Here is a 14,791-nt window from a genome sequence, read left to right on the forward strand (position 1 = left end):
ATTGCCACCACATCATATCGTCATAATCAGTACCACGAACTGCAGCAGCCATTTGACATCTACAACCGTATCAAAGTCTCCTCTAGATTTTATCAAGTATTGCGATCTTCAGTTAAGTATACACATACATGTCGCTTCTGCGTGTTTTCCGACGTAATGTAACTATGTTCCATTACGTTGTCGTAGAGCTTTTTTATTATCTCTTGCAGTTTAATAGAGAACTTTCTCGGCCCATCAGCTATCCATTCGCATTCCTTTACGAATACGTAGTATTTGTATATCTTCTCTAGGATTTCAGGCACCCTTGTTCCGAATTCAAAGTAAGGCGGTTGATTTCAGGCCTTTAGCGCTTTTTCTGTGACCACAACGAGCCTTAGTAATTTTAGGAGCAGTAGCACTATACTTACCACCAGTGAATGCTTTGTTTCTACATTTTGGTGCATAATTTGGAGTAATAAATACCGTTAGCTCCAATGTTAGGGGCGTTGTGGGACCCCTTAGGGACATGGTTGACAAGAGGGGGAAGAAAGCCAATGTGCACTCCGTGTGTATACCGGGTGGACTCATTCCATACCTGAACCGGGTCCTTCCGGATGCCATGAAGAGCACACGGTGCAGCCAACTGCAGTCGGTGGCTCACGGCGATACCAGTCATGTGTGTCATTTTGGATCTGAAGACATTCTCTCTGGTTTCGAGCGGCTGACAGAAGTGGTAAAGACTGCCAGTCTTGCGTGCGAGATGAAAGCAGAACTGACCATTTCCTGCGTAGTTGACAGGACCGATTGCGGACGTATGGTACAGAGCCGAGTGGAAGGTCTCAATGAGAGGCGGAGACGGTTCTGCGACCGTGTAGGCTACAGATTCCTCAACTTACGCCAAAGGGTGATTGGGTTTCGGGCTCCGCTGAAAAGATCAGGAGGCGGCTATACGGGTAGCGGGGTCGTGTGGCGTGGACTGGGCGGGTTTTTAGGTTACAGGGCCTCGGGAAAACACAAAAAGGGCTTCAGTCTCAAAGGGTGCAGGCCGAACACAGGTAGATACAGGAACCATCGGTATAACAGTTGTAAATTGTCTTAACTGTGTTGGAAAAGTACAGGAGCTTCAAGGGCTAATAGAAAACACTGACGCTCAAATCGTTACAGGATTTAAAGCTGGCTAAAGCCGGAGGTAAGTTCAGCGAAAATGTTTGCGGAGAACCTAACGGTGTTCCGAAAGGATAGGCTAAACACAGTTCGCGGTGGCGTGTTTGTTGCTGTTGGAAGTAGTTTGTCTTGTCGCGAAATTGACGAGGATAGTTCCAGTGAGTTAGTATGGGCAGAGGTCACTCTTGGCAACCGGTATAAAATAATAATTGGATCCTTTTACCAACCTCCAAATTCAGATGATACAATTTATGTGTGGTTCAAAGAAAACTTGAGTTTAACTTCAAACACGTACCAACAAAAAAAAAATGGTACAAATGGCTCTGAGCACTGTGGGACTTAACAGCTATGGTCATCAGTCCCCTAGAACTTAGAACTACTTAAACCTAACTAACCTAAGGACAGCACACAACAGCCAGTCATCACGAGGCAGAGAAAATCCCTGACCCCGCCGGGAAAAACACGTACCCTACTCGTTCAATTATAGTTGATGGTGACTTTAATTTTCCCTCGATAAGTTGTCGAAAATGCGTGTTTAAATCAGGAGGTACGCATAAAACATCATCCGAAATTGTGGTAAATGCATTCTCTGAAAATTATTCCGAGCAGTTAGTTCATGAGCCCACGCGAACAGTGAACGATTGTGAAAACATACCTGACCTCGTAACGACAAATAATCCTGAGCTAATAACGAGCATCATAACAAATATTGGGATTAGTGAACGCAGGATTGTCGTAGCGAGACTGAGTATTGTAAGCCCCAAACTCTCCAAAATTAAACGAAAAATATGCCCATTCAAATAAGCAGGTAAAAATTCACTTGGCGCCTTCCTGAGAGACAATCTCCACTCCTTCCAAATTAAGAATGTACGTGTAGACTAGATGTGGCTTGAATTCAAAGAAATACAAACATCAAATAAAGTTTTGCATCACCCCGATTCCCAGTCCCTTTGACTGTTCAGAGATGTCACTAAACCCGCCCAAAGATGTAAACAACCATGCATGAGCAGCACATATTAGACGGAGGGAGTCCGACAGCCGATCAGTTCCAGTCATTCCAGGAGGAGGAAGGTACACGGTTCGTGTTGTCTGTAGTTCAACCATGCCTAGACGGTCAATACCACGGTTTGATCGCATCCGCATTGTTACTTTGTGCCAGGAAGGGCTCTCAACAAGGGAAGTGTTCGGACATGGAGGAGATACAGAGAGACAGGGACTGTCGATGACGAGCCTCGCTCAGGCCGTCCAAGGGCTACTACTGCAGTGGATGACCGCTACCTACGGATTATGGCTCGCAGGAACCCTGACAGCCACGCCATCATGTTGAATAATGCTTTTCGTGCAGCCAAAAAACGTCGTGTTACGGCTCAAACTGTGCGCAATAGGCTGCATGATACGCTACTTCACTCCCGGCGTCCATGTCGAAGTCCATCATTGCAACCACGACACCATGCAGCGCGTTACAGATGGACCCAACAACGTGCCGAATGGACCGCTCAGGATTGACATTAAGTTCTCTTCACCGATGAGTGTCGCATATGCCTTCAACCAGACAATCGTCGGAGACGTGTTTGGAGGCAACCCGGTAAGGCTGAACGCCTTAGACACACTGTCCAGTGAGTGCAGCTAGGCGGAGGTTCCCTGCTGTTTTGGGATGGCGCTATGTGGGGCGGACATATGCCAGTGGTGGTCACGGAAGGCGCCGCAACGGCTGTGCGATACGTGAATCCCATCCTCCCACCGATAGTGCAACCATATCGGCAGCATATTGGCGACGCATTCGTCTTCATGGACAACAATTCGCGCCCCCATCATGTACATCATGTGAATGACTTCCTTCAGGATAACGACATCGCTCGACTAGTGGCCAGCATGTTCTCCAGGCATGTATCCTATCGAATGTGTCTGCGATAGATTGAAAAGGGCTGTTTATGGACGACGTGACGCACCAACCACGCTGAGGGATGTACGCCGAATCGCCGTTGAGGAGTGCGACAATCTGGACCAACAGTGCCTCGATGAACTTGTGGATAGTATGCCTCGACGAATTCAGATATGCATCAATGCAAGAGGACGTGCTACTGGGTATTAGAGGTACCGGTGTGTCCAGCAATCTGGGCCATCACTTCTGAAGGTCACGCTGTATTATGGCAGAACATGCAATGTGTGGTTTTCATGAGCAATAAAAAGGGCGGAAATGATGTTTATGTTGATCTCTATTCCAGTTTTCTGTATGGGTTCCGGAACTCGCAGAATCGAGGTGATGCCAAACTTTTTTTGATATGTGTAGTATCGGCAGCAGTTGAAATATTTAATCCAAATAAACTAGCAAACGACGGAGCTGATGCTCCTTGGTACAAAAAACGAGTCAGAACACTGTTGCAAAAACAACGAAACGAACATGCTCAATGTAAACTGAAGTAAAATCTCCAAGATTTGCAATTTTTTCAGAAGCTTGGAAATTAGCGCGGACTTCAATGCGAGATAATTATAACAGTTTCTACAACGAAACTTTGTCTCGAAACCCGTCAGAAAATCCAAAGAGACTCTGGTCGTATGTGAAGTACGCTAGTGACGAACATTATGAATAACGCAGAAGAGAATGGTCTATTGACCCCATACCACGGAAGAAAGGAGATTGCACTATCCCGATAGAGTTTTGGGTATGTTAAATACGAAAAAGTTGCTGTGGTAACTTCTGGAGTACCGAAACTGGACTTCTTGGCTTTATCCATACGCCTAGAGGCCGGTCTCAATCCCTTATTTCAGAGCATCCATCAGTGTCGTCCTCTTTTTGAGCAGTGCAGGAGGAGCAGGGAATGGATGGTCTGTGGCGAGTAACTAGACGACCTTTTTTTTTATTTCTTCAGAAGTTTCGAGACAGATTTGTAGCTTGTAACTCAGACGGTCCAAAGTAACTCTTCACGAACTACAATCATGGAAGAAATTAAACACCAAAAAGTTATTAATATAGAGTAATGAAATTACTACCGTATTTAAGCAACTAAAACTGCAAGATCACAGGTTAATGTAAGCGCGAGATAACTCTGAAATTTGCGTTAATAACCGGTGTAACCTCCAGAATGCTGAATGCAGTATGCAAACATGCATGCATTCTGTTATACTGGCGCCGGATATCAGTTCGTGGACCTAGCTAGGTGGCACAGTGGCTGGCGCACTGGACTCGCATTGGGGCGGACGACAGTTCAATCCCGCGGCCGGTCATCCTGATATAGGTTTTCTGTGATTTCCCTAAATCGCTCCAGGAAAATGCCGTGATGGTTCCTTTGAAAGGGCACGGCCGACTTCCCTCCCCTTCCTTCCCTAATCAGATGAGACTGATGACCTCGCTGTCTGGTCTCCTCCCCCAAACAACCCAAACCCAACTCAGTTCGTGGGATGGAGTTCCATGCTTGTTCTACTTGGTCGATCAATTCAGGGACGGTTAACGTTAGTTGTGGATGACGCTGGAGTTTTCGTCCGATAAAGTGCCATATGTTCTCGACTGGAAACAGATCTGGTGATCAAGCACAGTATGTCGACAGTCTGTAGAGCATGTTCGTTTACAGTAGCAAGATTTCGTGATAAATTTGTTTGTGCTTTAAGGTTATTCAGTGTGCCATCTCTACCAGAAACAATGATTCTGAGCCGGGTGGTCATCGAGCCAAACTGAGTTTGGGTAACTGATGCGGGTACGCCATTCCATGCTGGAAAACACCTTCAGGATTCCTGTGCATGAATGGCAGCACAACAGGTCGAATCACCAGAGTGACGTACTGCAGTCAGTGTGCGCGGGATAAGCAGGAGAGTGCTGTTAATGTCACACGAAACCGCATCCCAGAGCACAACCCAAGGTGTAGATTCAGTGTGTCTACGCCGCCGTGACGATCGTTGCAGGCGCTCACCTCACCTCCTGCTAACCAACACACAGCCATCAATAACACCGAGGCAGAACCGGCTTTCATCAGAAAACACACATACTTCCAGTCCCTCCTCCAATGAGCTCTCGCTTGTCACCACTAGAGACGCAAAACGGCGGCTGGTTGGATCGCTGGAATGCGCGCTAAAGGGCTTCTGGCTCGGAGCTGACCTTGAAGTAATCAGTCTGAAATAGTTCGCCATTGTCATTGTGTTGCCAGCTGGTGCGCCGGTCGTCCTTGTCGGTACTACCAAGTGGCCATCTGGAGCCCGTACATTCCCTCGACAACTGCTGCCAGCTACCTGAACGGTGGCTACATTCCTGCCAAGTCTTTCTGCATTACCGCAGAACGAACATCCATCTCCTCGTAGCCCTATTACACGACCTCGTTCAACTTCAATGTGGTGTTTATAATGGCGTCTCTGTCGCATTAATGGCACTCTAGGCTAACATCAACTCACCACGTCCAATCCCAAAGGTATCGTTACAGCGTGTATTGAAAGCAAACCTGATTTGAATAGTCATAGTAGTGCTACTACCGCCACTCTTATGCGACTGGCGTGAAATTTGAGTAGACATCCTCTTTCAGATTAGAAAGTCTCTACCAACTTTTGTTTACGTCGCACAACTCCTTTTTGTTGTTGCAATTTTTTTGCGGCGTTGTGTTTGTGTCTGCTTGGACGTATCAGTTGATAAATGATTACTCACAATCTTGATATTACTTCATATTCTGCGAAGCACTTACTGTGAAAGTCTATAAGGGTCGTCATGCGTGCTTGACACGTTCTCATTGAGGCGTAATTTGTGAACAGCTGTTGCTGTGATCTATACCATGTTCCACAACACATCTTTATCTTTGAAGAGGCAGTCACCATAATTAGCCTTGCTTTGAAATGCAGTACAGCGTTTTTGTTTTCTCGTAAACATTTGGCTTTTATAGAAAGTCGGAATCTCATTTATTTTCCAGCCTTTGAAATGTTGTTTTTAGTCCCAGAAATTATTAACAGAGATGTCACTAGATATTATCCTTTTCCTCATACGTGTTTCATTAATTGCAGGGTGGTACCTCGTGACGATTTTTCTGCATTTTCAGGGGATGGGCAGCTGCTGTTCCTTTGCGGTGGAGTCCTCATCAACAGCAGATATGTACTCACAGCGTCCCACTGCGTCAACGGGAGGGACATCCGTGATTATCGCCTGTGAGTATCCGCCAAGCAGTCCCCTACAGTCATTGCAACGCCTGCTTCTCCGATAGTAACAAAACGATTTTATGTCCAATATCAAAATGTATTCCATTAAACACGACGGCCAAATGTGCAACAGTGCGAGGGGGGCAAGTTCTGCAATTTTAATCATCGCCTCCAAAATGTGAAGCTGCGACTATGAAACCTGGTGAGTTTTCCTCTATATAGTCACCACCCTTCAATTTTTCCCCACGAGGGGTGAGTTAGCACGGGCCTTTGTTGTACGAGCCTGCATTTTGGCTGTTCAATAAGTGTTCCACCTCGAAAACCAGCTCGCCGTCATGATGAAAACTCCCGTCGCGCAATGGTTAAAAACTCCCATTGTCGTAGTCTCCCGCAAGACTGTCTGGAGATCTGGGAGGTGTCATTCTTTAATGGTTTGCCCCAAACGAACATAATCAGTCGGCACCACACCATGGCAGGCCCAAAAAACAGCATCAACTTGCCCAATAATGATTGGATCTTCAGCTCTCACGACGGCGGTGGAGCAGTATGTTTCTACTGTTTGATTTTCCTCGTAGTCGTAGCGATACATACAGCACTTGTCCATGAAGACCAGACCTTTATCTTAAAAAATTACGAAGTCTCGAATCTCATCTGCTCTTCCTCCATAGCTCCCTCCCACACCCTCAACACTTCCTTTCCTCAGTTTCTCAGTACTTCTTTCCCACTTTCCAAACTTGACACAAACCCTCCTTCAACTCGCGGGACTAACACTCCTGGAAACTGATGAGAAATGGCTTATTTCCAGAATGATCCTGTTGCTCTGCAGACAATATGTGCTGTTCTGAAAGTTCCTGGCAGCTTACAGCCGTATGCCGGATCGGCATTCGAACCCAGAGCTTTGCTGTAGAAGGTACACAGGAGAGTTTCAGTGAAGTTTGGAAATTGGAGGAGAGGTCTTCACAGAAGTCATGTGAGCGTGGGTTGTAAGCCGCACCTGGCTAGCTCAGTGAGCAAGGGCTTTGCTCACTAGCATTAGGGTTCCACCCGTAATTTCTAGTCCCAATAAGGCAAAAGGTTTTAATCTACCAAGTAGTTTCAAAAGACCAATATTGTATTTCCTAGAACAACTTTCAAGAGGGTTGCCGTGTAAATAACAGTATCAGAGGCATATAGTGCTACGAACGACTAGACCATTGTCAAAGAGACTACTAATTTTCCTACACTTGCACAGATTTCCATTTGCGCTGCTGGCCATTAAAATTATGACACCAGGAAGCGACACGCAAGAAACATCAGATTGCCATGAAGTGTACTTTATGCCAGGACATGCACGTAATTAGCATTCCAGTGCAGCCACGCAAAGTAAGAAGCAGCGACGTCATCTACGGTCTGTATACAGGGTGTTCGGAAATTACCGATACAGATTTCTAGGACTTGTAAAGGAGAGTGAGTACATAAGAGAACCCACGTCCGGAAACTTACAGATTCCGTGCTTCATCCGTTTAACCTACCTCTCTCACCTGGCTTGAGCTTCATTCAGGTGTCTGTGAGTTACAGAGCAGCATGTTTGAGTACTCGTTTGCAGGATACTCCGACATGATCCTTCTGTATGGCGAAGTTGATAGTAATCGAGAAACTGCTAGTAGCCTTTATGAAGATCGTTATGCACAACGTCCGACTCCATCGCGTACCCTTTTCGTCACAATTACCGAAAGGCTTCGAGAAGAGATTACCTTCGCCGTCATCAGGCGTGACCGTGGAGTTCCGTGGAGACGCAGCACACCCGAACTGGAAGAGACCGCCTTGCATCATATTGAAGAGAAAGCGTCAACGAGTACACGAGCAATTGCGCGTGCAATGGATGTTGCTCCCAGCACAGTCCGGTATGTTTTGGATGGACAACAACTACATCCATATCCCCTCCAACACTCCAGACCACCTCTAACACAGATGCGTGAATGAGGCTCGAACCAGGTCAGTGAGATAGGACAGACTTCAAATGACATCAGTCAATCCGATGTAAGCATCCCCACCATGACTACCTTGTTGCAAACCTAGCAAGCAAATATGTTTTCAACGTTTGTAGCACGAAAAGAATTCGTTTCCAGGCATTGGGTTCCTGTTCAAAATATTGTGTACTCATTCCCCTCCACAAGTCCCAAAAGTTTTTAACGCGAATTTCCGAAAATCCTGTATAAGGGGAGGTAAAGCAGTGAGCTTCTGACAAGGAAGTCACATTTGAAAGTTGTTTGTTTGTGAGAAGATCGTGTCATGCTTCGGGTACGAAGAAGAAACCTTTAGCAGCACGTGCAGGAATTCGGTAGCGGTAGTACCATGGATTACTGAGACTGCGGTTCTATGCTACTGTTGCTCGCATTGTTAAGCATCATGCGAATATGGACTCTACGCCTTCAGTGTGGCTATACTTAACGACACACAAAATCTCGAAGGCCCTACAAGACTAGAGACCGAGAGAACAACACGTCGTCTCTTTGGCAGTTACAGACCGTACAACCACGCCACGTAAGTTGAGACAGGGAATGTGCTTGTTTGGGACAGCACAAGTGTCCAGACGGTCAGTACTATGACGCCTGACGTCTGGAGTACCACAGTATATCAGCACAGCGGCCATCATGGCGGCATCCCTTGACGCAGCAGCAGACACATGTGCGCCGACAATGATGTGTACAACGTCAACACTGGACACAGGAGTGTGACCATATCAAATTTTCAGGAAATTTCCAGTTCTGAATACAGAATCACGTTTGATGTATCCATGTGTGGAGGCTCTGAAGAGAACGAATATTGGTAGATTGCATTTGTCACCGTCATACAGGCCTAGCACTTGGCATGATGGTATAGGGTGCCAACGGGTACTCAAAACGATCACCTTTCATAATTCGGACAGCAACCGTTAAATTTATGGTGTCTTAAGGCCGGTGTCAGTGCCCTATCTTTACGCTATCTTTCAGCAAAATAACGCAAGACTGCCTGCTGCTCATCCGATCCTGATTGATATAGATGGTATCCGACTGTTGCCCTGGCCAACGCGTTTTCTAGATGTCATCAACTGAAAACATGTGGTCACGGTTTTCAGGGAGACTGGCACTCCCTCACTCTCCAGGCACTGCTATTTATGAGCTCTGTCATAGCGTTGAAGCATCATGGAATGACGTACCTGTATCCTTCAGCCAAACTCAGTTTGGATCGATGACCACCAGCCTTAGAACCATTGTTGTTCATAGATGTGGCACCCTTAATACCGCTAAAACACCTACAAATCTTATTACTGTACACACAATAAGTAAAACTTTGTCGTTTGCTACTCTTTCGGCTGTTGCACCTTGTAATCTCCCCCTCCTTCCTTCTTCCACCTACTGTCCACATTAAACAATGCCCAGTCCAAGTAATTAATAAGCAAAGCCTTTTATGAAGATTTGTGAGGAGCGAAGATTGCAATAAACTTTCAAGTTTACTTAGCTTGTCATGTTGAGATGGCTCCAGTCCTTCTTGTCTAGGGGTCTGATTCTTGAAGCTGGTTCAAATGGTTCAAATGGCTCTGAGCACTGTGGGACTTAACATCTTAGGTCATCAGTCCCCTAGAACTTAGAACTACTTAAACCTAACTAACGTAAGGACATCACACACATCCATGCCCGAGGCAGGATTCGAACCTGCGACCGTAGCAGTCCCACGGTGGCGGACTGCAGCGCCTAGAACCGCAAGACCACCGCGGCCGGCTCTTGAAGCTGAAATTGTATCATCGGTTCCTCACGATTGGTTTGAACTAAATAAACTAGAAGCTCATTGTTGCAGAATTTTTTTTTTACGTAAATATATTTTCCACCGATTTTCTCACATTTTAGTATATCATACAGTATTTTGGTTTTTCACATTAATAAAGCCCAAATTACATTGTTCGCGCGGATTATATAAAAATACGTCCAATCATATCACTCTGCGGAAATAACAATATTCCAAAGGGTTTATAGATTTTTCTTAACAAATGAATTCATACCAGTTTTCGTTACATACTTAATTTCGATCATTATTTCATAAATGGATCCAGAAATAAACATAGTAAACAGTACAGGATTGCGTAATTAATAATAGCAATTTTAAGTGTGCAAGTAATTCGAAATTTCGGATATTTCTAAAAAAAGTAATTTTAAATGCACTGTCACGACTAGTACTGATCGCTTATAAAATCAAAACTTAAATGTTTAATAAAGTAATTCCTTTCGATAAATTTTAGCTTGAAATATAACATACTGTGTATAAAATTATATGAAAGTTTTCAGAAAAGCAACTGAGATAATATTAACCTGACCAAAACTCGGAAAATAATAGTGGTATCGACTATTACGCTGCGGAAAAGTAATGCTAGAGGCGGATGTCCTGTTACAAGTTTTAATCGTCAGCAGTTTATTTTACTGTTGCAGTTTGTATTGTTTCCAAATATATTGTTTTTCTGTGAGAATTGACATCAGCAAGTGTCATGTGGGATGTCTCACCTTCCTCGTGTTTAGTTTTATTAAAGCTTCTTTGTTTCTGCACTGGACGCACATTGGCAGTGCTTGACGTCAGGGGGCAGGAGGCAGCAGTGCAGTTCGCTTGGTGTGCGCAGGGTGAGCGTGCGGCTGGGCGAGTACAACACGGACCTGGATCGCGACTGCGTGGAGGAGTACACGGGCGGCGAGACGTGCGCCGACCCGCCGCAGGACTTCGGCGTCGAGCAGTCGCTGCCGCACCCCGACTACGAGCCCTTCAGCTCCAACCAGTTCAACGACATCGCGCTATTGCGCCTCGACCGCGACGCGCCTACCACACGTAATAAACACAGTTCCTCTACATCATCATCATCATCATTTAAGACTGATTATGCCTTTCAGCGTTCAGTCTGGAGCATAGCCATGATCCCCTATTCAGTGCTAACATTGGTGCCTCTTCTGATGTTAAGTCTATTACTTCAAAATCATTCTTAACCTAATCCAGGTACCTTCTCCTTGATCTACCCCGACTCCTCCTACCCTCTACTGCTGAACCCATGAGTCTCTTGGGTAACCTTGCTTCTCCCATGCGTGTAACATGACCCCACCATCTAAGACTGTTCGCCCTGACTGCTACATCTATAGAACTCATTCCCAGTTTTTGTTTGATTTCCTCATTGTGGACACCCTCCTGCCATTGTTCCCATCTACTAGTAGCTGCAATCATCCTAGCTACGTTCATATTCGTAACCTCAATCTTATTGATAAGGTAACCTGAATCTACCCAGCTTTCGCTCCCATACAACAAAGTTGGTCGAAAGATTGAACGGTGCACAGATAACTTAGTCTTGGTACTCACTTCCTTCTTGCAGAAGAGAGTAGATCGTAGCTGAGCGCTCACTGCATAAGCTTTGCTACACCTCGCTTCCTGTCCTTTCACTATGTTGCCATCCTGTGAGAATATGCATCCTAAGTACTTGAAACCGTCCACCTGTTCTTTGTTCCTCCTATTTGGCGCTCAAATCGTTTATATCTCTTTCCCACTGACATTACTTTCGTTTTGGAGATGCTAATCTTCATAGCATAGTCCTTACATTTCTGATCTAGCTCTCAAATATTACTTTGCAAACTTTCAATCGAATCTTCCATCACAACTAAGTCGTCCGCATATGCGAGACTGCTTATTTTGTGTTCACATACCTTAATCTCACCCAGCCAGTCTATTGTTTTCAACATATGATCCATACATAATATGAACAATGGTGGAGACAGGTTGCAGCCTTGTCTTACCCCTGAAACTACTCTGAACCATGTACTCAATTTACCGTCAACTCCAACTGCTGTCTAACTATCTATGTGAAGACTTTTAATTGCTTGCAAAAGTTTGCCTCCTATTCCATTATCTCGTAGAGCAGACAATAACTTCCTCCTAGGAACCCGGTCATATGCCTTTTATAGATCTATATGTTGCAATGTAGATATGTTGATCAATTCCCTGTTGGACTCGTAACACTTCTCCATTATTTGCCGTAAGTTAAAGATCTTGTCCTGACAACCTCTAAGAGGCCTAAACCCACACTGATTTTCATCCATATTGTCCTCAACTAATACTCGCACTTTCCTTTCAACAATACCTGAGACGATTTTACCCTCAACGCTGATTAAAGAAATACCTCTGTAGTTGTTACAATCTTTTCTGTTTCCATGTTTAAAGATTGGTGTGATTACTGCTTTCGTCCAGTCCGATGGAATCTGTCCCGACTCCCACGCCATTTCAATTATCCTGTGTAGCCATTTAAGACCTGACATTCCTCTGTATTTGATGAGTTCTGACTTAATTTCATCCACCCCAGCCGCTTTATTGCACTGCACTCTATTGACTATTTTCTGCGCTTCCTTAAATGTGATCCTACGAGTAATCATAATCGGCCAATTGAGTCATCTATGAAGATCATTCCCAAACCTATGCCTCTTTTATTTTCGTGGAAGCAAATACAGTTAAATAATACATGACATATATTCCCACTTGCGCGTATGGACAACCGGAAACCATCAACTGCATGATTGAATGACAGCAATGAAAACTTGTGCCAGACCGGGACTGGAACCCAGAACTGCCACTTATCACCAGCGATGGTCTTTCATTAGGCTATTCGAGCACGCTTCACAACCCAAAACTTCTGAACAGCACAGGCACTGCAATATCGTACTATCTTTCGACACCAGGCAAGCGACTTTCGAGTAAAATGTCTCCCCTGTATGGGAATATACATAATGGATGTACGAGCGCAAGTTATGGATACATGGTGGACGACATATGGAAGTTTCGGTCTGGTCGTGATGTGTGCTCGGATAGATTAATGATAAGGCATCCGCTCGCGCTAAACGAGAAAGTATTTCATAACTTCTGTAGTTGCCACAGTGCCTGTTTCTTCGGTCGTGCTAGCATATATAAAGGAACATTACATCGTACTTCTGAACAGACGCTACAATGTCGTACAGTTAAGTAGAACAAGATTTCAGCAAATAATATAATCTTCCACACAACTGCCTCCATTCGTTAGTCACTTTTGCCATCGATCAACAAGAGCCTGAAAGCCACTGTCGTAGAAACCTGAATCAGCTGGAGGCTAGCCACGATCTTACAGATTTTTCGACAGTATTTAGTCTGCATAAATGTTGGCCCTGTAGTCCTATACCCGAGCCACAAACTGTGGTCTGGTGACATGGCACATGTGGTACATTGTCGTCCATAAAAATTCCATCATTGTTTGGGAACATGCTGCAAGTAGCTGAACATAACCATTTTCAGTCAAAGATCCATTTGGGCCAGGGGACCCAGTCAATTCCATGTAAACACAGCCCACGCATTATGGAGCCACCACCAGGTTGCAGTGCCTTGTTGACAACTTGAGTCCATGGATTCGTGGGGTCTGAGTCACATTCGAAACTTATCATCAAATCTTACTAATTAAAATCTGGAACCATCTGAACAGGCCGCAGTTTTCCAGTCGTCTAAGGTCCAACCGATATGGTCACGAACCCAGGACAGCCGTTGCAGCCAATGTCGTCCTGCTACCATAGGCCACTAACGCTGTATTTCGGTGCACTGTTCTTAGGACTCGTTCGTTATACGTCCCACTTTGATGTCTGGGGTTATTTCACACAGTGTCGCTTGTATGTTAGCACTGACAACTCTACTAAAACGCCGCTGCTCTCGGTCGTTAAGTGAAGGCCACCGGCGACTGCATTGCTCATAGTGAGAAGTAATGTAAATTTGGTAGTCCCGGCACACTCATGACACTGTGGATCTCATATTGTTGATTTCCCAACGATTTCCGAAATGTAATGTCCCATGTGTCTAGCTCCAACTACCATTCCGCTAGTTAATTCCGGTAGTATGGTAATAATCATGTCGGTAAGATTTTATGTGTATAGACTGAAGAGGCGAGCGAAAATTTGTACCAAGGCTGGGAATCGAATCTGGGTCTCCTGCTTCCTATGCAGGTGCGTTAACCACTAAGCCACTTTGGCACAGCGGTTCACACAACTACACTGATTTCCTAGTACATCTCCCTCCTCGATAAAAATTCGCATTCCCACCCCATTCTACTTTAAATTCCCCCTTTACATATGAACAGAATTGCCGAGGTTCTTCATATTCTGGAGTAGCATCGAACTTAAATGGGGGATCCAGCCAGAAACCCAGGAGCAGGTACTTATATAAATGAAATGTCACAGTTTTAGATACTTTAACGATCTCATACAGATATGATTTTATGTGTACAGACTGAAGCGGTGAGTGAAAATTTATACTGAGGCCGGGAATCTAACCTGGGTCTCCTACTAACTGGCAGGTCTATACACATAAAATCATATTTCTATAATACCAGTAAAGTCTCTGAAACTGTTAGTTCTTCTCACATGAATCACATGAGAACAAATGACAGCTCCGACAATGCAATGCCTTTTCGTACTTCGTGTACGCGATAATGTATATGTGCATATCACTATTCAGTGACTTTTTTCAAGTCATTGTAAATAGACAT

At 44.9% G+C, this 14,791-nt stretch overlaps 1 protein-coding gene across 1 annotated transcript in view; it reads left to right on the forward strand.

Annotated features, from left to right (window-relative positions):
- The window catches only part of LOC124555913 (CLIP domain-containing serine protease 2-like), a 113,029-nt gene that overhangs the window by 50,527 nt on the left and 47,711 nt on the right, over positions 1 to 14,791 (forward strand). Inside the window, exons 4-5 of the mRNA XM_047130002.1 lie at positions 6,156 to 6,261; positions 10,880 to 11,082. Coding sequence (XP_046985958.1) covers positions 6,156 to 6,261; positions 10,880 to 11,082 — 309 coding nt within the window. The remainder of the gene's footprint in view (positions 1 to 6,155; positions 6,262 to 10,879; positions 11,083 to 14,791) is intronic.

Source organism: Schistocerca americana, chromosome 1 (assembly GCF_021461395.2).
Source record: "Schistocerca americana isolate TAMUIC-IGC-003095 chromosome 1, iqSchAmer2.1, whole genome shotgun sequence".
Classification (NCBI taxonomy): Eukaryota; Metazoa; Arthropoda; class Insecta; order Orthoptera; family Acrididae; genus Schistocerca; species Schistocerca americana.